Genomic DNA, 26,061 nt, shown 5'->3' on the forward strand with positions numbered 1-26,061 from the left:
GAAATCAAGAGTCAGACGTTAGATGGACTGAGCCACCCAGGAGCCCCTCCACCCACTTCTTTTTAATCTATAGATGTCTTTATATTTAAAGTGGGTTTCTTACAAACAACATAGAGCTGGGTCATGTTTTTTAATTCACTCTGACAATGTCTTTTAATTGGTGTATTTAGACCATTGTCATGCAAAATGATTGTTGATAATGTTGGATTAATATTCACCATATCTGTTACTGTTTTCTATTGGTTCTATTTTCCCAATTTTCATATTTTACTCTTTTCTGTCTTTTGTGGGCTTAATTGAGTATTTCGTATGACTCCATTTTCTCAACTTTCTCAGCACATCAGTCATTATTCTTTACTTTTCAAAATGATTGCCCTAGAGTTTGCAATATATATTTGCAAATAATCCAAATCCACTTTCAAGTAACACTATCCCACTTCATGAGTGGTGTGAATATCTTATAATAACGAGATAACTATGATTTCTCCCTTTCATCCCTTGATCACTGCTATCATTCATTTTTCTCATATACAAACACACACGTGTGTGTGTGTGTGTGTGTGTGTGTGTGTGTGATATGCACATAAGCATACAGAACCAAGTATATTTTGAGTATTATTATTTTGAATACACTTATCTGCTAAATCATTAAGAATAGGAAAAATAAATTTTTAATTTTACCTTCACTTATTCTCTCTTTGATATTCTTCCCTTCTTTATGTGGGTCTGAGTTTCTGATCTAGATTATTTTCCTTTTCTCTAAAGAACTTCTTTCAACATTTCTTGCAAAGAATTCCTTCAAGTTTTGTTTGTCCGAGGAAATCTTTATTCCTCCTTCACTCTGAAGGATAATTTATCATGGTACAGAATTCTAAGTTGGTGGTGTTTTGTTTTTTGTTTTTTCTCTCAACACTTTAAATATTCCACTCTTCTTGACTGCATGGTTTTTGAAGGGAAGTTGGAAGCAATTCTTTGCTCGCTTTGAGGTAAAGTGTTTTTTTCCTCCAGCTTCTTTCATTATTTTTTTTTTATATTTGCTTTTCTGTAGTTTGAAGATAATCTACCCAGTTTTTGTTTGTTCTGTTTTTGTTTTTTGGCATTTATCCTATTTCTTAGACTTCCTGGATATGTAATTTGGTGTCTGACATTAATTAGAGGAAATTCTCGGTCATGACAGTTTCAAATATTTTCTCTCTTCTTTTCTCTCTTTCTTCTTCTTCTTGTATTCCCATTACATGTGTGTTGTGCCTTTTGTGGTTGTCTCACAGACCATACTCTGTTTTGTTTTCCTTTTTTCAGTCTTTGTTTCTTTGCTTTTCAGTTTTTGAGGATTCTATTGGTATGTTCTCCAGCTCAGAGATTCTGTCCTCAGCCATGTTGAGTCTACTAATATGCCCATCAAAGACACTATTCATTTACATTACAGTGTTTTGCCTTTTTTTAAAAATCTGTAACATAGTTCTTTCTTAGAATTCCCATCTCTCTCCTTATATCGCCCATGTATTCCTGCACGTTGTCTATATCCCTTAGCATATTAATCATGGTCTGGTAATTTTGATATCCTTGCTATATCTGGTTCTGATGGTCTATTCAAACTGCATTTTTTTTTTCTTTTTGCCTTTTGAGATGCTTATCATTTTCCCTTAATAGCCAGACATGATGTACTGGGTGAAAGGACCTACTGTAAATAGGGCCTTAGTAACGTGGTGGCGAGGTGTGGGGAGAGGGGACTGGTCTACAGTCCTACTATCAGGTGTCAGTGTTTTGGTGAGCCTGTGCCTCTGAGCTGTGAACTTCACAAGAATTTCTCAGTCTTCCCCCATTCTTCCACCTTAGGTGGGGTAGGAAGGCTTGGGCAGCTTGGGGTTGGGTGTTTCTCTTCCTCAGGTCAGTTAGGTTCTGAGAATACCCCAGCAGGTTAGACTCTGGTTAACTAGTCTGTCTTGAGGGCAGGAGTTGTTAAGAAGAACAGAGTGCTCTGGTGTATTTTTATTTTTTATTATTTTAATTATTTTTGTAAATGTTTATTTATTTTTGAGAGAGAGAGAGCACAAGTGGGGGAGGGTCCGAGAGAGGGGGACAGAGGATCTGAAGCGGGCTCTGCACTGACAGCTGCAGGCCTGGCGTGGGGCTTGAATTCACCAACCCCGAGATCATGACCTGAGCCGAAGTCCGACACTCAACCAACTGAGCCACCCAGGGGTCACGTGGTGTATTTTTAAATGGTTCTTTTTGCTCCTTTCCTCTGCAGAAAGCTCAAGACTTTTCTCTGATACTTACTGTGGGAATCTGGTCGAGCTCCTGGAGGTAAATCTCACAACATTGTGAGAGCCCCTCCATGGCTGGGTCCTCCTAGGGTTTTTAAGTGTCAGAGTTGTCTGCACTGAGCCTCCAGAAACCTCTTATTACAGTTTAGTTGTCCTGTCCCCACAGTGGTTCCCATGGTGGTTTCTGACCCGAGTCTCCTCTCTGTTAAACCTCTACTCCCTGTATTTGTGTCTGTTCCTTCAATCTTGGGGGTAGAGGTTTGCCCTGTGTCTTCTATTCTCTTATGGATCCAACCAGAATTGTTGATGTTTTCAGTCTGTTTAGCTTTTTGCTTGTTGGTAGGACAGAGTGTTGACTTCCAAGCTTTACATCCTGAATCAGCCTGTGGCTGCTTTTTTAAAACAAATTTTTGTGATTGTGTATTTTTCTACCACATAGGTGTACCATAATTCATTTAATTACACCTAAGAACACTTAGGTTCTTTCCAATTTTTCACAATTATAACCAGTGTTATGATTGGACATTTTTATTAAATAAATCTCTGTATATCTTCACTTATTTTCAGAGGAAAACTCTCTACAAGAGTAATTAACCCAAGGGCATGCACGTTTTTAGAGAAATTGACAAATACTGCTGAATCATTTTCCAGAAAGTTCTTATTCATTTTACTCCCAGCAGCGATGTGTGTGGATGTCTTTTCCTTGAGCTCTCTCCAATAATGGAGACATTATGTTTTATTTTTGTCAGCTGACTAAGTGCAAATGATTTCTCCTTGTTTTAATATATGTCTCTTTGGTTATTACTGTTACTTGATATTGTATTAAGTGTTCATTGAAAATTTATATTTCTTTATTTACATCCTATTGGCTCATGAATTTTGCCAAAATTTTTCTATATGGATATTTATTTATTTTCTTAGAGACATATAAACACTCTTTACATCATTAATTATGCTAAAACAATTAACCATGTATTAATTCAAATAATTCCCCCCCATTTGTGACTTTTCATTGTATATATGGTGTTTTTTTTTCTTGCTCCTAGAATTTTAGTTTCTATAATTTCTAAATTTTTTTTCTTTAATGTTTATTTATTTTTGAGAGACAGAGACAGAGAGCGAGCAGGGGAGGGGCAGAGAGAGAGGGAGACATAGAATCTGAAGAAAGCTCCAGGCTCTGAGCTGTCAGCACAGAGCCTGACACGGGGCTCGAACTCACGAACTGTGAGATCATGACCTGAGCTGAACTCGGATGCTCATCCGACTGAGCCACCCAGGCACCCTTATAATTTCTTATTTAGCATTTGTACCCGGAAATAACTTCCCTGCCTGATATCAGGTAAGTATTGACCTATATTTTACTCTGGTTTTGGGATTTCACTTCTAGATTTAATTCCTTAATTCATCGGAAATGTAATTTAATAAATATGAGATATTTAACTTAGTTGTTTTCCTGAGAAATTTGCCAATTGTACACCATTTTATTTGTTATTAATGCACTTTTTAAAAATATTTATTTATTTTTGAGAGAGAGAGAGAGAGAGACAGAGCATGAGCAGGGGAGGGGCAGAGAGAGAGGGGGAGACACAGAATCCGAAGCAGGCTCCAGGCCCTGAGCTGTCAGCACAGAGCCTGATGTGGGGCTCGAACCTATGAACCAGAGATCATGACCTGAGCCAAAGCTGGGTGCCCAGTCGACTGAACCACCCACGCGCCCCTAATGCACTTTTTTTCTTTACAAATTAAAAATTCTACTCTTATAATATGCTGAATTCTTATTTAAATGTTTAATATATTCCTGGAAATTATTTTGTTTTTCACTGAGTTGTTTGTTCACCGTTGTGCCAGTAGGCATTTAAAAATTATTACAGCTTTACAGTATATTTTCATGCCTAATAGGTACATTCCTTCATCTTTTAGTTTTCCTACTCTATTATCTTCATTTGTTCTTTAATTTTGAAAAGGCAATACACGCACTTAATAAAATCAATGGGGCTATATTGTTTTCATTTTGTCAAATTTTTTATTATTTTATTTTATTATTTAAGATTTTATTTTTAAGTAATCTCTACACCCAACATGGGGTTTGACCTCACAACCCCTAGGTCAAGAACCACATGCTCTACTGACTGAGCCAGCCAGGCGCCCTGGGACCGTGGTGGTTTCAAATGGCCAGTTTGTTGAGTATGCATTCAGATATGCACCGAGCAAGATGTAAGACACATTGGATACATTTGGGACTGTCGAAGGACCTCAGTTCGTCCAGCCTGACCCCTCTTACCTTGGGAGCTGTGTCTTGCCTTTTTCAGGACTTGCCTGTGTCTGGCTTCTGCACTTGGACTAGTGACGTTCTGCCTTGAGTCCACTGGCTTTAGAGCAAGCACACTCACTTGCACTCCTGACTTCCTCCTTTCCTTGCTCCTCATGGAGACCATTCCAGATAAGTCAGGTGAAACTCATTGAGGCCCCTGGCGGTCCAGCAGGGTGGGATAGCTCAATAGCATGTTCCAAGATCTAGCAGATGACAGCCTTTGAGGCCAAAAAATCCTTAAGAAATGCTTCGCTGCCCTGGGGGTAGAATGAAAAGGGTAGATCTTGGAAGGTTCAGGCAATGAGTGGACAGGGGCAAGGGAGGCAGCATTTCAGAGATATTGACTGGGGTGTCCCCAGATCTCCAGGAAAACAGCATTTATTTATTTAAGAAATATTTTTTGGACACCCACTGTGTGTGGGACTGGGCCACACCTGGGACTGGGAATATGTGAACAAGACACATGCTGATTTCTGCCCTCACATGTGGCCTGTGGGGGAAACTGACATCATGCAAATGAACACAACAGGAGTACGTGATTGGGGCTCCGGAGTAAAAAGAGAGTGTTCCCGATAGGGGCTCAGAGAGCACCTTTCAGAGGATTCAGTATCAACGCTGATACACTGGGGATGTAAGGACACAGCGTGGTGTCTTTTAGGCACCGTTGGAAGGTAGTGTAGCGGGAGCTGGGCGCACAAGGGGGAAGATGGGGTCGGGGGCCAGCAGGAGACGGATCGGGCGGGTCTGGGGAGGAGTTTGGATTTTATTCTGAGTGAGATGGGCTGTGACAGGAGCCTGCCCGTGTCCCTGGGCATCGGTCCTTCCCTGCCTGCCATTCATCTCTATTTCCAACTCCACCCACATGACTCTGTGCCTTGGGGTGGTCTTTGGCCACTGAAGCCTACCTTTTCCAACCTTTGGGCTGGTTGGAAGTTCTGGGGAGTTGAGGCCCCCTGCCCCCTCCCCTTACCCAGCAGCAGCCCTGCACTAATAACTGAGCTAAGGTGGTGCATAAATACCCCAGTTCCCATCTCCTTAGGCAGAGTCACTGAGGAGATGTTCTGCCCTGGCTCCCAGAGTTCCCAGCGGGATTCGCGCCATTGCTCAGGGGGGTCATTGCTCTTAAGGCCCCTTTATCTTATTGACATCTTTTCATCTCCCGTTTCCCTTCCCCACTCCCTTCTTGGCGTCTCTTGGATTCATCTCCCATGTAAACTCTCCTCGCGTTTTGTCTTGAGGCCTGTTTCCGTAGGAAATCCTGGGTGTTGGAGGGTCTTGGGCGGGGGTCAGCAAACTGTAGCCCATGGGCCAAATCCAGCCTGTTGCCTGTTTTTGTAAATAAAGTTTTATGGGAACACAGCTATGCCCATTTGGCTAACTATTGTCTATGGCTGCGTTTCACCATGGTAACTGAGTTGGGTTGTCGGGTCAGGGGCCACAGGGCTCACCAAGCCAAACCTATTTACTATCTGACCATGCAAAGAAAAGGCGTGCCCGTCTTTGGTCTTGAGGAGCAGAATGGTGGGGTCCGTTTTACTTTATTAAGAGATCACTCCAGCTGCAGGGTAGAGTGCAGATTTGAGGACAGAGGGCTTAAGGACAAGTTAGAAGGCCAACACAGAAATCTAGGATGATTGCAAAGTGAACAAGACTTGAGTTGTATTTTGAAGTTAGAAACAGTAGGACCTGTGCATGGATTGGATGGAGGAAGGGAGAAGTTCAGGGATGTATCCTTGTGTACTTTTGGTTCTTCTAATGCTCCTTGAGAAATTACCTTTATGTTCAGTGTCACTTCTTCAGGAACCCTCCATGACTTCTCAGCTTGGTTGGGGGCCACCCCTGAGCCCCTGGCGTCCCCACCCGCATCCTGTCATAATGTTCTGTTCTTCTGTTGATCCGGCCTTAGATCACAGAGATAACACATAGATAACAGAGCCCGGATTCCTAACACCATTTGACTCTAGACTCTGCTCTCGTGACCATCATCACGACTATCGGTGTAACCCTCGGATGTAGCACCTAATAGGTGCCCAGTAAATAGTCACTGAGTGAAGGAAGACCAAGAACCCTTTGGTTTGCTCCAGACTGCTTATCCTGACACCCTGCCTTCGCTGCTTCCCCTCTCCCCACCTGTCTTGCTTCTCTCGCTGGGCTCTCATAGTTTACGGCTCAGACATGGGGCCATGGCAATGAAGTGGAGCTAACAGGTGATAGGATAGTCATCATAATTTAATGAGCACGAGTCTCATGTAGCCACACGATACGGAGGCCGCGAGCTGGCTGTGCACAGGCAGTAAATCATTTCTGGTGGGGCATCAGCATCTGCTTGGGCAGTTCGTGTGTGAAACATGTTCCAATTCTCCCAGGACATTAAAGGAAATGGAGGGAGGACATAGGGAAACTGAGTGTTAAGCAGGGCTATCGCTCTGAGGTAGAGAAGGCCGGGCCATCTCAATCATGTCTGCCTTCTGCCTCCATCCTTGAATTTGTGAGACAGCCACCCACTGCCTCCGTTGAGATTACATCATAAATTACACAGGCACAAGCTGACCGGATTTGAGAGCATGCGAAGGCAGCCGAGAAACCAAGCAAGGGTGCTGGCATTTGTGGAAAAAAAAAAAAAAAAATCTGTTGGGGATGAGGGTAGATATTGGAAGCAGGTCAGTAGGTGTAAGCAAGAGAGAGGCCCAATAATTTCCTCGCTTGGCCTCCCCGGGGGTCAGTGCCGTTCCTCCACTGCCTCCTTTCCCTCTCCCTTGCCTCTCTCCTCTCTTGCCATCTTTAAAAAACACACATAGGCAGAAATCAATCCATCAAATGTCATTACAGATTTATTAAGCCTGATGTAGAAAGACATTTAACAGTAACATCTTCACAAAGCATAAAAAGAGCACTTCTATTCAGTCTTGTGCTTTGAAAATCTAAATATATTTTTATCATATAAATAATTCTTTTCATGTTTTAAGTGCATTTGCGTGTTTTTTTTTTTTTTCTTTCTTTCTCTTCTCTCTTTTACTTTTCATGTCTCAATTGGCCAAAGCGGAAGTCGGCATTGATGGAAATGGAGCCATTTGCCAAAAGCTAATGGTGGTGAGAGGCATGTCTGTATGTTCTACGTATCAGCTGGGTGTCACAAAGGTGGTTCAATATCTGCAGCATTAGAATGAGGGACAGCCTCCAGCAAAATCATAATGGAACACACCCAAGTACTCAATGTTGGCCATTGGGTTTCCTGATGCAAATTACGGTAAGGTTTCAGATGGGAAACAGTCTATTTTCCACTGCTGAGTGGGAAAAAAAAAAAAAAAAAAAAAAAAAAAGACATCCTTTTTCTCCCAAAGGAAAGAGTGATCATGTGTAAAAATGTAAATAATACGCTTATAGAAACCTTTCTGATGGAAATGAGGGGCTCCATATAGCCTTGGCGAGGGCGTCATTATTTTTTTCAGAATAGCTAAAAAAAAGTAGCATCTATTATTTAGGGCTTTAATTACAGTTCTCAAAGTAGAATGATTTTCTTAAAAAAAACCCCCAACTCTTGAGATGTAAAAAATAATGGCTTTTGCGACATAATTTAAGGGTTTTCTTCATCTCCACCATCAGAATTTATTTCTAGTGGTAAAACTGTATTAAAAAAATCTCTCCTCGTAGAGATAATTTCAATGCCGCAGCATCGTACACAGACATACATCTTAAATGCACCCGAACGAAGTCATTTTTATTCAGCGAGGGGCTGATCTGAATGTTCCTTTTGACCTGGTTTCAGTTATATGTGATATCAAGACCAGATTGTTTATAATTAGGAGAGAGGACAGGAGGGTGGCACCAAGGGACAAAGGCAGGAGCACCTTTTCTGAAAATCCCTGCATTGTTTTTTTTTTTTTTTTTTTTCCCCAAGCTGGAAAGCCATCATTTCCAGCTGGGTTGTTTGTCTTTGGGCAGTGACAACTTGGCCAAGCCTTTGGAAATTTGCAAATAGTGACTGCATTGAGTCCTAGCATTCAGGATGATGGGGAGTAGTCAGCCAAGGGCCAGCCAAGGGAAGCATTTTCGAGATCCTGGAGAAGTGGGCACGGATTCCTGCCTATCTGTGATGAATCTGTTTGGCCACAGGGTGGTATAATTTTCCTAGCAGAAAACTTTTTTTTTTTTTTTTTCATTGCAAGGACAATTTATAATCATCAAAAACAAGTGAAACATGGTTTTGATTAAAACAGCCTGTTGGCTCAATAATCTCTGTAATTTTAAAAACATCCTTAATGCAGAAGAAGAACACGCCGATGTCAGGAACGGCCTGGGGCCCCGTTACAACAACAACCGGATAAGTAAGGAGAAAAATTGCGAGGTCATAAAAACAAAATTAAGCTAATGTTTCAGATTTCGACAATTATGAATTCTTCCTCTAAGAAGACATTAAAAAATTTTTCAGGCACTATTAGATAAAATACAAAGAGGATAATTCTACATGGATGAGTTTGCAGTTTTCCCAAGGGGTAAAGCATGCCTTTAAAGGAAAACTCTGGATTAGGACGCGGGTTCCTCCCTAGATCCAGCAGTTGGGCGGGACTCATGCAGACAGACAAACTTGGGTCTTAGAATTTCTTTGTAAAGTCAAATCTAATTCTTTCATTAGCTATTGAAAGAGAATGACCAGGAAAAAAATTACAAGCATATTTTTTTTTTTTTTTTTTCTGTACAAAAGAATCCCCATTGTGGGCCAGTTTGGTAGGAAACAGAAACAGGCAAATATAACAAAATCTGTGTTCATACATGGAGATATAGTTAGTATATACAAATATGTACAGTATAAAAAATGTACGGAAGGCTTATGTTCCCAGCCATCCAAGCTGCATTGTACGTGGGGAAAACAGCCTGGCTTTTCCTCCTAATATACAGGCAAATGTATTATATACAGCATGCAGGCGTTAGAAAATTAGTGCATTTGCACAGAAACATTCTACAGGTATGGTTGTAGTCACTTTTCTTTGAAAATGACTAGTCTGCTTTCCTAATATAAAAACGTGTTTGCCTTTCCTCGCTGGCAAATAAACACTTTCCTTCAGAGCAAGGATGAATGTGATTCTCCCAACTCACTCTGCTTTAGAGTCCCACTGCCTTTTCTAAAAAAAACCAAAAACAAAACCCCCCAAACCCCCTAAAAACCCCAAAAACACAAACACAAACACAAAACAAAACAAAACAAAAACAACCTAGAATTCACACAACAGGACAAATGTGTTGGAAACATGGTTGATACCAAATTCCTTAAAAAGCCATCTGGGTTCCGCAGTGCAAGAGCTGGCTGACCATTAAAAAGACTGTACAGATCCACTACTTTCTGGAGCTTTAAGGGGGTTGGAAGTTTATGATTCATGCTGACGGTGCCTGGCTTTTAGGAATCAAAGTCAGGAGCCATCAGGCGGATATGAGTATATTAGAGACCAAAAAGGATAGCGGGTCTCGAGATATCGTGACATTTAAGAACCCTGAGCCAAATGAGAATTGTTTCGTGTGTCAGCTTTTCTGGACTTACACTGCGTTCTGAATCTGCTGTGCTCGAAGCCAAAATATTGTATTGCAAAACCGGAATGTTCCTGTCATATTTAGCCCCAGTACAGGACGGGAACGGTTTTTCCTTCTTCTCCGCAAACCGGTTGAACTTTGTGTATTTAAAAAATATACGAACACATTTATAATTCCTGAATGTTATATGGGTCATTTAAAAAGTGAAAATGTTCCTGTACAAAGTCTCCACGTTTGTGACATAATCGTATGATTGTGCAAGTTCTGTAACTATAAGCCTCTGCCTGGGGACGGATACCCAAACACAGGTTTCAGGTTCAAGATAATTCAGCGAACACACTGAAATTCATTTTCTGGAGGGGTTGAAGGGAGTGGTAGGTTTTTTTCTTTCTTTAAGTAACGCATTTGTTCGAGTTTTTCAACTTCTCTTGGGGGTTTTCACAAAAGAGTTATTATTTGTACTTCCAGAAGCGCTTTTAAGCAAATAAACATTGTAGAAAGGGCTGTGAGGATTTAATCTGTCTTTTTCAAACAGATCGTTTGTTAAAAGGCCTTAATGATTATCGTATGGCTATTGGTAAACTCATTTGTGTGCTGAAAGGTTGCAGATCAAGGTGCCTTTCCTTGGAAGAGCCATTTTACTTGGAATATATTTTTCCAAAGGAAATGGACAGAGCCCTGTTGCAGAAATAGCATTCCACCTGGTACTAGCATTTTAAAACAGTCCTATTCTAATCCATAAAACATTTCTAGTTTTCCCTGAAGCCTTGGGCTGCCTTGCGCATGAATAATTTTTGGAGAAACACCCACGCCCGTTAGCCCATTGTTCGTAACTATTGGAAGAAGATTAACCAGAGCCTGGAAATTGTATATCTGCGTATGCCTCTGAATCTGTCACAGGAAACCAAAGGAGATAAGTGGCTTTTACTTTGGATGAAGAGGTAAAATTCCCCTGTAGAAATTCTAAAGATGATTCACAAGTTTCAAAATGTTTAATCCTTCCCTACAATGGAAACATGTATCTCTGTCTGGGGGGATGGAAATTTGTATCTCGTTCTCCTGCTCAATCTTTGTCTAAAAGCATTTCATGGATATTTTGAGAAAGTGCCACATATAGGAAGGGAGAAAATGAAATTAGCATTTTAACATCTCACCGGGGGAAAAAATAAACCGAAAGTTCAGTTGTGATTCTTTTTTTCTTCCTGGCCTAATGCTTGTTCCAAATAGATACCACTTTATTACTCTTTAGAATGGCATAGGTGTATGTGTGTGTTTGAAGCCTTCGAGATTTCTTATTTATTTATTTATTTATTTATTTTATATTTATTTAAAAAAAATTTTTTTAACGTTTATTTTTTTTTTTTGAGAGAGAAAGACAGAGCCCGAACAGGGAAGGGGCAGAGAGAGAGGGAGGCACAGAATCGGAAGCAGGCTCCAGGCTCCGAGCTGTCAGCACAGAGCCCGACACGAGGCTCGAACTCATGAACCGTGAGATCATGACCTGAGCCGAAGTCGGACGCTCAACCGACCGAGCCCCCCGGGCGCCCCTATGTATTTATTTTTTTAATTGAAATTCAAGTTAACATATAGTGTGGTATTGGTTTCGGGAGTAGAATTTAGTGAGTTCATCACGATCATTATCACTATAGCATTCATCCACACACTTTTATGCCTGTAGAGAGTAGAGGATAATGTGAAAATGACACTTTTAATTTTTTTTTTTTAGACAAAAACATTTAACAAGGTTAAAAAATGAAACCCAGTGAAAAAGATTGGAACACAGTCAGATAACCGGTGAGGTGACAGATGGAAAAACAACAGAATGCATGCCCCTTTGAAGGCCTTGTAATCTTTGGATTTAGTGTGAAAAGTTTCAGAAAATCACAGACTTTTACTGTGTCACTGTCTGTAGACCCTGGAAAAATAACAGTGAATTCATGTATATGTACATCTCCTCACTGCTTACCCAGAGTTACATAAATGCTTCCCAAAGATGTCATTTCATTAGTTTGTTTTCTGCCTTTCAACTAAGTTCAGCGGCTTGTGCCTGGGACATTAATGATGCAAAACTCAACCAAGCAGGCACATTGTGGGGGGGCAGGGCGGGGGGTGGGCGGGGGCGGGTGGTGAGTTTTCAGAAATCTACTTGTGACCTTAGAGAAATTCTGTGGGGACTGTCTGGGCTATCCAATATATTCTGTGATTATATTCTACATTTAGGCCTTGACCTATTTTTAAGCGATTTCCTTTCTGTATGCTTTTCAGAAGGAGAATTCCCCCTTCTGAAATATTGTTGTTTTGAAAACCAGGAATAAAACACAAATGACAGAGGGGTTGGACCCTCTCCGAGCTCCTCTTCGAGGCGTCTGGTATCAGCTCCCCCTGTCAGAAGCCGTGATAAGCACAGGAGGACTAGGACGTTGTGTGCGTTGTTAACTGCCGTATTCCATAGCACCTCGAATAGTGTCGTGCACACGGCAGGTGCTCCCTAAAATTTGTGGAATGAATTTGCCGAAAAAACTGTGCTTCCCAATCTGCCTTGTGCCCCCGGTGCTTTGTAACATGGTGTAGATTTGGTGAATTTGCTGAACTATGAAATTGGGCCAAATACATAAAACTCAAGGATTTATACACACTCTTTTCCAATGGACATTTCAGTTTGCAGCTGGTTGGTGGTCTTAGCTAGAAGGAGGGATGGGGAAGGAAAGGCAGGTTCTCACCCTCACTGATCCCCGGGGTTGGTGTCGGAATGGAGATACTCGAGTGTAATTCGCATATTTGCACGTCATGTGCCTTTCCATTTCTAAAGTTCCATTATATCAGCACTGCGTTTATTCAGAGAGAGGAAGAGAGTGGTCTGAAAACAGATACAAACATTCTTCTGAGCTCATGTTAGTGTTTCCCTCCAGAAAGAAGTTTCTAGAAGCCTCACAGGGCTTGCCAAATGAAAGACAGGCCTGGTCTCTAGAAATATCCTGAGAGCTGTGTTTATCTCACAGCGAGAGCCCAGATCTTGTTTCCTAAGGAGAACGTTGGCAGCTGTCCCTCAGCAGTGACATTTACAGTTACCAAGTGACAATTCATGAATCTTACCAAATTTATCAATATTTTTGTCTCTCGCCTCCCCACCACCGCCCCCCCCCCCCGAGAAATTGCGCTAACGAAACCATATAAATTAGATGTCGAAGCAGATGATTTATTTTTTCTTTCTTAGAAGGGAAACAATTTCCACGGAGTTGAGAGTTGTATTGTCCCCCCCGCCCCCCTGGTTGGAACAAGAGCTCAAGAATCTGCTTCTGAAGGGGTAGCAGCGGGATCTGGATTACGTAACTTGATCCAATAACCCTGGGTTGGAGCAGGCGATTTTTAACAGCTTCAGGAGCCCCAATGCTAATGCACTGATTTTCCTGTAATAGAATTTTGTTGTCGAAGGACAGTGCTCAGTAGAGCCCACCCTTCGATCTTAACCCATGTGAAGACTGTTCCTTTCCAGTTGAGCTCCATTCATTTCTGGTTGAATAGGTCGAGCAAAGACAGACCTCGCTGTTCTCAATTCACTTTATGATCCTCCCATCATAAAAAATAATATCAGCACCTTGCTTTTCATGTCAGAACTACATTTGAGCCGCTATTCCCTATGCCCATGAGTAAATCCCATAAAAGCCGCCCCGTTTGCTATTTTTTCTTGTGGGTGATTGATTGATGGATGAGTACTGACACTCCAATGAAGCTATTTCGACTGCCATCTCAATCCGATGATGTGAGGGGTATATTTTCTGTCCATGCCTCATTACTTCAGAATGACATTCCTGGAACTTCATTTACTTTTGCCCTCCTTCCCCGAAGCGCCATATTTTTTCCCATCTAGGTTATGCATGCCATAAAAAAAGCAATTTGCTATTATATGTGGCATAAGGGCAACACTTTTCCTAGGAGGTAAATAAGAAGTTTTTTTTTTTTTTTTAAATCCCAATGTTGAATTTAGGGATCATGTCAAAATTTCCAAAGCAATTTCAACAGGCGGCTTCCAGGAGAAATGGTGAAGAAGACATTTGGTTTCGTTTTGTTGGTGTTGAGCTTTTTTTGTGTGTGATAACCTTGGTAATTAAAGCAACAACAACAAGAAGGAAATTGGTTTTTGTTTGTTTGTTTCAGAATCATCTAGTTCCTAGTGTTGTACCTAGAATAGCTTAAATATTTCGCCTATAGCTGAGTAGCAGTTTATAACACAATCCAGACTTCATTTGTCCTTTGAGAATAAGGAGATTCATTGTTTAAATGCAGTGATAGATTTTTCTATTTATAGATTGCTTTCAGTTGTATAGAAAATGCTCAACTAGAGTAAACAGATCTACCCCTGAATTTCCAAACTGTGCACTAGGTATGCAAGACTTTTAATATTAAAACATGCTCTTAGCTTTTCCAAGTTGACTTAGGACCTGATTTTAATCTGTGTAATACAGTATTCCCGTTAATAATAATGTATAATTAAGACATCCGTTAAAAATCCATAACGTTAATTTAATGGAGAAAATCTAATACAGCTCTATTGGAATTTTTACGTTAAATTAACTTTAACGGGCTTTTAATGGATGTCTTAATTAGATCTCATTATTAACGGGAATATTCCGCAAATTAAAATTGGGCCCTCAAAGTTTTAATGAAAAAAGTTGCAGGAACACATTTAAAATGGACACCTTATTTCATGCTTTCTGTTGCCGTTCGGGCTCAGCTGTGTTTCCAAGTCCATAAACAACAGGTTCTGCGGAAAGAGATCACCAGGAAGGACGAGCTGCTGCACTTTCCACCCTGCAGCCATCTCACCTTCTTGCTTTCGTCCAGATCCTGCATTTCACCAACTTCCCCAGCGCTGCCAGCTTGCAGGTCTCGTGCGCGCACTTAAACCCGTGTTTTTGTAACCTACGAAGACACGATGAGAAAAGGATGCCCGCCTCTGCTTGGGAAAGAGTCTTTGGCAGCAACACGGTTAAGCCCAACTGTTGGAACAACTTTCACAGAAGATGAACATTGTTCGGAGGTTTTCTTGGCTCCAAGTCTGGTCTAACTTAATAATTCTTCCACTTGGCGGTGATTCATGGCTCCCCGGTGCAGGGGCAGGACTGGGCAATCCAGGTGCAACCGTAATTGTTGCTCTGAACAGAAACATTTCCTTTAGACAAACGTTCCCAGAGGGGTTATAAATAGGAAATGGACATTACGGTGAAAAGTAAGCGTCCAAGGGTCTGCATCTCGTGCAGCTCGCTTGGACGTTGAACTATGAAGACTGCTACCCCCCTCCCCCTCCCCGCCCTTTCCTGCCAAGTGTTTCAGACCGACGAAATAAGCACATCAGTGTTCTCAGTCATTATTTTTCTTCAGTGGCACTTGGTTTTCTCGTGACAGTGGAAAGGGGACCGTGGAGAGGAGACTGCCTCATTGCAGTTTATCAATGAAAATCTAATATCGTCCATAAGCAGAGAAGTGGAAATCAATACTTCATTACCAAATTGTTAGTAAGAATGAAGAGGGATGGCTGGGGTGGTATATATATATATATATATATATATATATATTTTTTTTTTTTTGGCGGTCTTCTCAGAGCAGGGTGTCAGGAGGAGTTCAATGTCAGAAGCAGGTGGTAGACGGATTCAGTGTGAGGCGATCCAGGCTGGAAATTTGAAACTAAGGCATTTGTCCTGTAATGGGAGTCAGAACAACAGAAAAAGATACATTATTTTCTGAGGAATAGCTCAGCGGTGGCAGTTTAGGGGGAAACACCTCTAACGTATAATGTATGGAAGAGATATTTATACATTCATGTTCATAACAGCATTATTCACAACAGCCAGAAGGAGGAAGCGACCCAAATATCCACTGACGGACGAATGATAAACAAAATGTGGTCCATATACGTACAATGGGACATTATTCGGTCTTAAAAGGGAAGCAAATTCTGATGCGTTCTGACAACATGGATGAACCTCGAGGACATTGTGTTAAGAGAAAATAAGGCAGTCGTAAGACACTGTATGACTTCCCTTCCAGGAGGTACCTAGAATAGTCCAACTTAAAGAAACACAAAACAGGACTGGTCGTGGCCAGGGGCTGGGGGCTGGGCAATCATTGTCTAATGTGTAGAGTTTCAACCTTGCAAGATGAAACCAGTTCTGGAGGTGAACAGGAGTGCACAATGTGAATGTACGTAATGCCACTGAACTGCGTGCCTGAAAATGGTTAGGATGGTGAATTTTATGTTTAGCGTGTCTTTCCAAAATTGAAACCTATAGTGTATGACTTTCCCGCTATAAAGCATTCTGAAAAAGAAAAAAAAAAAAATTCACCTATGGCCCCACCATCCAGACAAGGCTCCTGTTCACATTTGGCTGTATTTCCTTCTAGTTTTCTTTCTCCATGCATTTTTGTTAAGTGTTCACAGTCGTAAGTACCCGCTATGTAATGTTCTTCTCTGATTTCCATCAGCCTCCACAACTTGGAGGCCTCGTTGTAAATAGCTACACGAGTTCTGTCGCCTATATTATCGGAATTTACTAAAACATTCTCGTGAGGTTGGACGTTGCATTTGCTTCCAGTTGGTATTCAGTAGTAGGTAACGCTGTGATAAACATCTTTGTGTTTAAAGCCTTGCAGTCTGCTGGGATATATTCATAGGTTTAAATTGCCAAAGGTGAAATTCCCAAGTCAAGAGATAGGAACATTGTTGTGGTTGGGGAAGTGTGACTTAAAAGTGTGCTTTGCTACAGGAGATTAACTGGGAGAATTTTTTTTTTTTTCAGATATGTGCTATTTGGATTACTGTAAGAATTCACATAATTTCCATTAGCCCAATGTGGATGGCACTCCTTGTCTACATCTTATTATTTAGTGGTTTTGCCCATTTCAGTGAGGAAAAACACCTTGGACTTAGATACAAGTATTTTTTTGGAAAAGGAAAACCTCCAAGTTTCTAGTAGGAGAATAAAGACAAGTTGAAAATTGTTGGCATTTGATGTGTGTAAAGAAATTATCCACAAAATAACCACAACGGGCGTTATAAGCGATTCCTTGGTATATATACTTATAGTATATATAGTTACTATATACCTACCAAATGCCGGATACTTTACCCATATTACCACTAACACTTGAAATCATCCCATTTTAAAAACCAGAGAGAAAAGTCTCAAGGAGGCTCGTGACTTGTCCAAAGTCACGCAGCTAATAAAAAGCAGAGGATGGCTTTAAATTTGGGTCTTTCATTTGGAAGCTTCTATGGTCAGTTCACCGCCCCCCCGCGTGCCCCCATCTAGATTACAAATGGTCACGGTCAGTGGAGGGAGTCCTTTCCCTTTGACACTTTGTTTGCATTTCAGAGACCAAGTAGTCTCCCTTCTGACGTGGTTGGAACCCCCTGGCAGATCCGGAGACTTGAGGAGGATGGTCACGCGGTCGGAGGAGAGTGATGATGGATCAAAGAAAGAGGAAGAGACAGCCGATCTTAAGGGGTGAAAGTGCCTTCCACTGTGAGGCAGGATGAAGCCTCGGGTGGAGGGTTCACACGCACTCTATTCGAGGCCCCCATCTCTCCTCCCTGACATGACATAAACGTGACACTGGTTTTAGAGAGCCTTGTTTCACTTGGCACTTCCTCAAACCTGCTTGAGATTTGATCAACACCCCGACTTCTCTGGCTGGGTTTCTCTTAGGGCAGAGTTTGCTCTGGGAAGGGGAGCAAGGAGAAGGCAAAAGTACTTATATTATAGACCCCCTTCTTGGAAAATCATAATACACATTAGCACATTAAAGGTTCTGAGAAGTCTTGCCACCAAAACTCAACCCAACGAAACACAATGTGTCTTTAGTTAACCCAGTGCCGCCCAGATTTGTTTGATGACTCTTTTCTTCCCCACAAAACTCTCACAGATAGGCTTGAGTGTTATTTTCCTGGAAAATAGCTTCATGACATAGCTTGTGTAAAAGCAAAGAAGTCGCTCAGCTCCTAGGATCTCAGTCCTGACCTCATTATTGACTTTCTGTGATTCTTTGCTCAGGTCCCTTGGCTCTTTGGGGGCCTCAGCATGAAAGGAGCCTGTTGTAGTGATAACTTGACATTCCCTGCGTTCCTTCTATGCTACCCACGCTAAGCCCATGCCTCCCCACATATCAGCGTCACGATGCTGCAATGTGGGAGGGAATAGTGTCTACATTTTCCAGCCTGTGAGATGGAAATTTAGAGAGGTGAAACCGTTCGGCCTGCGGTCACCTGGCTGGTAGGTGGGAGGAAAGATACTCAGGTTCAGGGTTGTCTGGGCTCTTAAACCATACGGTCTGGGGTGATGTGGTAATGTCGTAAAGTGTTAAACACTAACATTATTAATAATTCAGAGGCATTTCTCCGAGTTTATCTGTACAGTTAGTTACTGAGTTGAATTCTAGATACGAGCGTCTTCTGTTTAAACCTGACACTGATGTTATTTCTACCCGACAGATCTCCTTCCATTCCACCACGATGGACTGAAGTGATGGATTCTTCTGGAAGGTCAGTGTTCCTGTCCTAAAAGAGAATGGTAAAGAAGAGAACTGAATCTTGGGCCGCTTTGGGACGATATATCTTTTCTTACGATTTCTTATCTTAGAAGAAGGAGAAGCACTTTAGTTTTCTGTAGGTCTAAAGACGAGACCCGGCCAGAAAATCAACACTGGAAAACGCAGGGAATGAGAGCTACTGGTTTTACTTCTCACTGTTCAGAATGAGGTGTGTAGAATAATTTCGCTTGCGTTTCCACTGGTTGTTGAGGGCAGGCTTTGCGGCTGTGTGGGTTCCCCGCCCCCCTCTAATACGTGAAGCTACTACTATAAAAATAAAACAGAAATAAATAAAATTTTTAATTACATATCTAAAAAGTCATTGGCAGTGTTCATTAAGGAGAGTTTGTGAGGGAGAGCCAGGCGAAGAGATGTAATTATTTTTGTATTAATTACACAGCCACCAACAGATGGGTAGAATTATATCTACTTTAATTTGGCCATGCTACGATTTTTAATCCCTCTGGCAAATCATTTTGGTTGGCCTTCCTTTCCACGCCCTCGCTCAGGCCTGCCTCTCTCTTTCTCTAGTTTGTCCCGTTCTTCTCCGGGCGGCACTGTTGTCCCTGGGGTGACTCTCGTGGTTGCAACAACGCTGGGCACAGCACCAGCGTTTCATGGTTAGGGGCTGGGAATGCTAGACATCTTGCAATGTGTGGGATAGCTTCTGTCAAGGTGATGGACTCCCTCATCCTGCACCATTTTTGAAAATCTCTCTGTAGAGTGAGGTTTCTCAACCTTGCACTGTTGATATTTTGGGCTAGAAAATCCTTTCTTTTCAATATTTATTTATGTACTTGAAATATTTATTTTAGAGAGAGAGGGAGACAGAAAGAGAGAGAGCACAAGCGGGGGAGGAGCAGAGAAAGAGGGGGACACAGAATCCAAAGCGGGTTCCAGGCTCTGAGCTGTCAGTGCAGAACCTGATGCTGGGCTCGAACTCAAGAACCACGAGATCATGACCCGAGCTGAAGTCGAACGCTCAACCGACTGAGCCACCCAGGTGCCTCTGTGCTGGATAATTCTTTGTTGTGGAAGACTGTCCCTTGCTTTGTAGGGTTTTTAGCATTATCTCTGACCGTTACCCACCAGATTCCAGGAGCAGTCCCCTCACCTTTGAGCTGTGACAGCCCAAAATATCCCCGGACGTTGCCAAATGTCCCCGAGGCAGAGAGCAACATTATCTAACACAGCGGTTCAGAACCACTGACATAGTGGCAAACGTTTTGTAATTCTTTGAGCCTAGAACCGAATTCCATTTCACATATAAACACAAAGTCTTTTGTGCACAGTTTCAGAGACACTGCGTTGTCCAGAAATAAAGCTGGCTTGCAAACAAAGAGAAACTGGCTTGTTTTCTTTGGAATTTTCACGGGAGTTATTTGCCGTTTAAAAAAATTAAGTCACCTCTGGCGTTGCCACTGGGGTATTTGAGACACCCATTCCACAGCCCTGAACTGACCTTGCACTTGTTACTGCCACGTTCACAGGGAGTCTGCACTTAGGAGCACGAGGACCTCGTCCCTGAGGATGGCCCACAGAACAGCAGCCCTGACTTACCTGGGAGTTTGTTAGAAACGCAGAACACTGGGGGGCCCGGGTGGTTCAGTCGGCTGAGCGACTTGGCTCAAGCCATGATCTCGCAGTTCGTGGGTTCGAGCCCCACGCTGGGCTCTGTGCTGACAGCTCGGAGCCTGGAGCCTGCTTGGGGTCTGTGTCTCCCTCTCTCTCTGCCCCTCCCCCGCTCTCACAAATAAATAAATAAACACTAATAAAAAAAAAAGAAATGCAGAACACAGGTCCCCAGCCCTGCTTAACTCAGAATCTGCGTTTAACAGGATACCGAGTGAACCTATTCCCACTCGAGAAGACCTGATCCGGTCAACTTTAGGGCCTGAACGTTTTCCTTTTGTTTCTCATCATATGGTCACTGCATCAGACAAATCCTTGTCAAAATTATGTGTCTAGGCTGGTCATCTGACCTACGAATTTCCTTTCTGGATAGTAAAGGGGAAATCCTAAAAAGTTTACTGGGAAATGTCCATGCTGGGTGTGTGAAGGGTGAGGCCCCCCCTGCTCTACGTGAGCCCTGTGTAGACAGCGGCATCCGGTTTGTAACATGGAGTATCTGTGTTCCAGATGCACACATCCAACTGGCTCCTTGACGCGTCTCCGGGCACATCTCACAAGTTACGTCGGAGGCAACTTTCGCAAAAGCAGGGAGTTCGAGTTCCCCGGCCCCTGCCTGGTCCTCCTCCTGGGTTTCTTTTCACGGGAAATGGAAGTTCAAACCGCTCAGTTGCTCGGGCCAGAAAGTCGGCTGATTCCAGGCACCTTGTCCTATGATTCCTCACCAGGATCTATTTCCATGCCCTTCCCCAACGCCCCAGTTCCAGCCCGTGCGCCTCGTCTCCAGGGGACCATAGTGCCCTGTCACTGGGCTGCCTTGCCCCTCTCTGGGTCCCGCCGACCATTTTCCGTATGGCAAACAAAGTCAGCTTAGGAAAACCTTAAATAGATCGAAGCAGTCCCTCCCTGTTTGCTCCCAGCTGAGAGTCCTTGGGTGATCTCCACTGCACTTAGGAAAAACTCTGTTTTCCTTTCCTTTTTTTTTTTTTTTTTTAAGTTTATTTATTTATTTATTTATTTATTTATTAGCTTTTTAAAATGTTCATTTCTTTTTGAGAGAGAGACAGAGAGCGTGAGCAGGGGAGGGGCAGAGAGAGGGGGAGACACAGAACCCGAAGCAGGTTCCAGGCTCCGAGCTGTCAGCACAGAGCCCAACGTGGGGCTTGAACTCACAGATTGTGAGATGATGACCTGAGCCAAAGTTGGATGCTTAACCACCTGAGCCACTCAGGTGCCCCTGGACAGTGTTTTAGATCATAATAGTTTCCCAAGCAGATAAGCCGATGTCTGACACAAAGGAGGTACTTGATAAATACTTGCTGAGCGAATGAAGTCCTAAAGACCCCATGAAAGAAGAACTTTCAAGTATTTAAGACTAAGATAATACAAAAGAGAACAATAGGTTCACCTGGAATCCTATCTCTACTTCTATGAAAGGGACAACTTAGAGCATGTAAAGAAAAAAGAGAAGAGATTAGAACAATTAGTCCAAGGAAACAAATGGACAGGAGGAGACTTTGCCATCTACTTGGTACTTTTAAGTTCAAACAATAAATTATTTTGCCATTTTGAAACAATTTACATCTTTTCAAATTCTACATAATGTATCTTATATACATTATATCTATCTATCTATCTGTATCTATCTATCTACACTTTTCTGAAATATATTGGATAAATATTAGTAGCCTCAAAGATAAAAATATTGAGGCCGTGGGAGTTTAAATAATTTGCTCCTATAATGATTAGTGATGGAATTAGAATATCTGACTCTGAATTCAGGGCTTCTTAAAACTGTTTGGTTAAAAATGAAAAAAAAAAAAGTGAACTATAAAAGCTGAAAATATATAAAGTCTATTATTAAAAAAAAAGGCTGTGATAAGAAAGGAAAGTGGTTATGGAAACGTGTGATTCCCAACCATGTCATCCTGGGAGAAACCTGCAGTTAATACTTTTTCAAATTGATTTCACAACTTGAAAATCCAAATTGGCTCACCTACATTGCTGAATTTCATCATTAGTGCTTCACCTAATTTTTCCCAAGAGAAATCTCTGTGTGCAGAAACCCTTAAACTTTGGCGGACCAATTTCAGTTTTTAGAACCAAGAAAGTAATTGCTTAAATGTATCGAATGCTTTTCATGTGCCAGACACAGCCCCGTGTAAGCAGGTGGGTGATATTTTAAAGTATTATCTGATGTGTTTGTGCCTTTTCTTGATTTCTTTCTTCCAGGTAGTTTTCCCGCCATTGAAAGCAGACACTGAGGTGAATTGTTCTTGAAAAGAGGGGGCCACAGAACAAGCCAGACAGAATGAGGTGGCTGACTTTCCGAGTGATGAGAGGGACCTTATCTTATCTTTCGTCTTTTTTTAATGTGTATTTATTTACTTATTTATTTATTTTGAGAGAGACAGAGAGAGAGAGCATGGAGGAGGGGCGGGGGGGGGAGGGGCAGAGAAAGAGGGAGACAGAGAATCCCAAGCAGGCTCCGCACTGCCAGGATGCAGCCTGGCTCAGAGCTCGAACTCACGGGTTGTGAGATCATGACCTGAGCCACAAGTAAGCGTCAGACGCTTACCCACCTGAGCCACCCAGGCCCTCTGGGACTTTATCTTTCTTATAACAAATCTCAAAGAGGTTGAGTCAATAAGAAAATTAAAAGTTCTATAAAAGTAACACGTGGGGAGTGACTATTGATCTTGGGCCCGCCACTTACGCATTATTTCCGTTAATCACGTCAGTAGTCCGGGGAGGGGGTGTCCAATATCATAGGGGAAAAAGTTACTGTTTAGGTGACTGAAGTGACTTGCCCAAGGTGACCTGACAATAAATGGGAATGGATATTACGATATTCAACTGGAATATGTCTTCTCTGGATTTCAGAGCTTTTACTCTTAACCGCCAAACAAATTGTTCCTGACATCGGACCTGAGACCACAGATTCTTTGTCAAGGGGATGTTTGATTAGACCCTTGACGAATAGGACTCAGAAGTATTATTGATCTTGGCTCTTGGTTGTCCTCTCCTTGGAAGGTCTAAATCCAGATGACACATAGGTCACATTCGACACACTGGAAAACCTCAACTTTTGAACTTCCTCTTCTAAAGCACAACTTGTGATAAATCAACCATGTGTCTCAAATGTATGATATATGCTCCATGACACAAACCAGTCAGCCAACTGCCCCACAGCTCCTAAAGGCGAGTTTTTCTGTGGGTTTTTTTTTTTAATGTTTATTTATTTTTGAGAAAGAGAGAGAGAGAGAGAGAGAGCATGCACAAGTGAGGGAGGGGCAGACACACACACACACACACACACACACACACACACACAGAGAATCTGAAACAGGCTCCTGGCTCTCAGCTGTCCGCGCAGAGCCTGATGTGGGGCTCGAACCCATGAACTGTGAGATCATGACCTGAGCTGAAGTCGGACCCTTAACTGACTGAGCCACCCAGGCGCCCATTTTTTTTTTTAAGTTTATTTATTTATTTTGAGAGAGACAGAGAGAGAGAGAGAGCAGGGGAGGGGCAGACAGAGAGGGAGAGAGAGATAGAGAATCCCACGCAGCCTCCACATTCTCAGCACGGAGCCCGATGTGGGGCTTGAACTCAGGAACCATGAGATCATGACCTGAGCCGAAATCAAGAGTCAGATGCTTAACCGATTGAGCCACCCAGGCACCCCTCTTCCCCCCGCCCCTCCTTTTTTTTTTTATCAGTGCCAGAGCAAACACTTTCTAAGCTGACTTCCACCCTATACCATCGACTTCTGAGTGTCTTACCGAGTGGATGTATTGGAAATAATTTTACAAACAATTTCCCCTTTGGCCTACTTAATGGGCCATCCCTAGAAATGGTTTCAAATCTCTTCACCACTGCATTTGGAATGGCTGTGGAATGAAACTGGCAGACGCAGGGTGACATCTCGGACCACAACAACAGCGACAACAAAAATGTCAGGCAAGAAGACGCAGGGCCTCCAGAGAGTGGCGCGGATGCCGTCACTAGGTACCATTTGTGTCCTTCCTTACGTGCCAGAAGATGTCAGTGACAGAAGAAAATCTTCTCCTTAAAACTCACTCTTCAACTTCAAGACTACCCAAGTAGTTAAGAGACAGGAATGAATGGAACGGCATGGGGGTTTGCCCTGTGAAAATCTCCTGACAACTAATAATGGGATTATGGAATCTTAACTGCTGTACAGTTATCCCTAATTATAACCAAAGGTACGTCAATCTAAATAAAAATGATAAGGCAGAGAAAAGCATCCTCCGCTCCCTTCCCCAACTAGCATTTTAACACGTATCTCTTCTCAGTATGATGCTTTGACAAAGCTCAGATCGGATAATTATCGACAAAAGACATGGAACCCTGTGTTAAGTAAAACATATTTTTGCAGAAAGGAATGGTTTCAGTTTTAAATATTTGGTTTTTTACCTTGGGAACCTCCTACTATCTCTGTTGCAGTCTATCACAGAAGTTATGCATGAGATTTCTGCCGGACATTCAGCATCAGGAAAGATTTTGCTTATTCTTAAATCCTGGTATATACATTTTCTTTATGGAAAAGATGAATCTTGGGATGGATCATGTTTCCATTTTTGCTTTCACTACTAGGAAGCTCAGTGTCCATTTGGTAGCCCCACTTTAACAACTATGTAGCCTCTTAGGGCTCCAGTCTATACTCATTAACTTCTTTTTGTATTCACTCTCCATTTTCCTTTGGTGTATTTGTTAATAGCTTGGCGCTGTCATTCATTAGCTGTGTGATGTTGGGGGAAATGACCCATCGTCTCTGAATCTAAATTTCCACATCTGCAAAATGAGGTTAATAACAGTACACAATAAGAATGTAGATTTAAAAGAGCAATTTTTGGGGGGCACCTGGGTGACTCAGTCGGTTAAGTGTCCGATTTCGGCTCAGGTCATGATTGCATGGTCTGTGAGTTTGGGCCCCGAGTCAGACTCTGTGCTGGCAGCTTGGAGCCTGGAGCCTGCTTCAGATTCTGTATCTCCCTCTATCTCTGACTCTCCCCCACATGTGCTCTCTCTCTCTCTCAAAATAATAATAAACTTTTATTTTATTTTATTTTTAAAATTTTTTTTCAACGTTTATTTATTTTTGGGACAGAGAGAGAGCATGAACGGGGGAGGGGCAGAGAGAGAGGGAGACACAGAATCGGAAACAGGCTCCAGGCTCTGAGCCATCAGCCCAGAGCCTGATGCGGGGCTCGAACTCACAGACCGCGAGATCGTGACCTGGCTGAAGTCGGACGCCCAACCGACTGCGCCACCCAGGTGCCCCAATAATAAACTTTTAAAAAAAAGTATAAAAAAGTGATTTTCTGAGACACTTGGGAGGCTCAGTCGGTTGAGTGTCTAACTCTTGATTTTAGCTCAGGTCATGATCCCAGGGTTATGGGATCAATCCCCGAGTAGTCGGGCTCTGCGCTGAGCAGGGAGCCTGCTTAGGATTCTCTCTCTCTCTCACTCCTTCTGCCTCTCACCGCTGCTCGCACTCTCTCTAAAAAAAAAAATAAAATAAATAAAATAAATAAAATGAAAAGTGATTTTCTTATCCAGACTTGAGCCTCTTCTACAAAGCTGTAATCATCAAGACAGCATGGTATTGGCACAAAAACAGACACATAGACCAATGGAATAGAATAGAGACTCCAGAATTGGACCCACAAAAGTAAGGCCAACTAATCTTTGACAAAGCAGGAAAGAGTATCCAGTGGAAAA

The 26,061-nt window shown here is 42.3% G+C and overlaps 1 protein-coding gene across 2 annotated transcripts in view; it reads right to left on the bottom strand.

The window, feature by feature from the left end:
* Nucleotides 1-13,276: 13,276 nt before the first annotated feature.
* The window catches only part of TSHZ2 (teashirt zinc finger homeobox 2), a 458,545-nt gene continuing 445,760 nt past the window's right edge, over nt 13,277-26,061 (bottom strand). For both annotated transcript variants that reach the window (XM_045444200.1, XM_045444195.1), the window contains exon 3: nt 13,277-15,797. In XM_045444200.1, coding sequence (XP_045300156.1) covers nt 15,796-15,797 — 2 coding nt within the window. In that variant the 3' untranslated portion in view covers nt 13,277-15,795. The remainder of the gene's footprint in view (nt 15,798-26,061) is intronic.

The sequence above is a fragment of the Leopardus geoffroyi genome, chromosome A3 (genome assembly GCF_018350155.1).
Source record: "Leopardus geoffroyi isolate Oge1 chromosome A3, O.geoffroyi_Oge1_pat1.0, whole genome shotgun sequence".
Classification (NCBI taxonomy): domain Eukaryota; kingdom Metazoa; phylum Chordata; class Mammalia; order Carnivora; family Felidae; genus Leopardus; species Leopardus geoffroyi.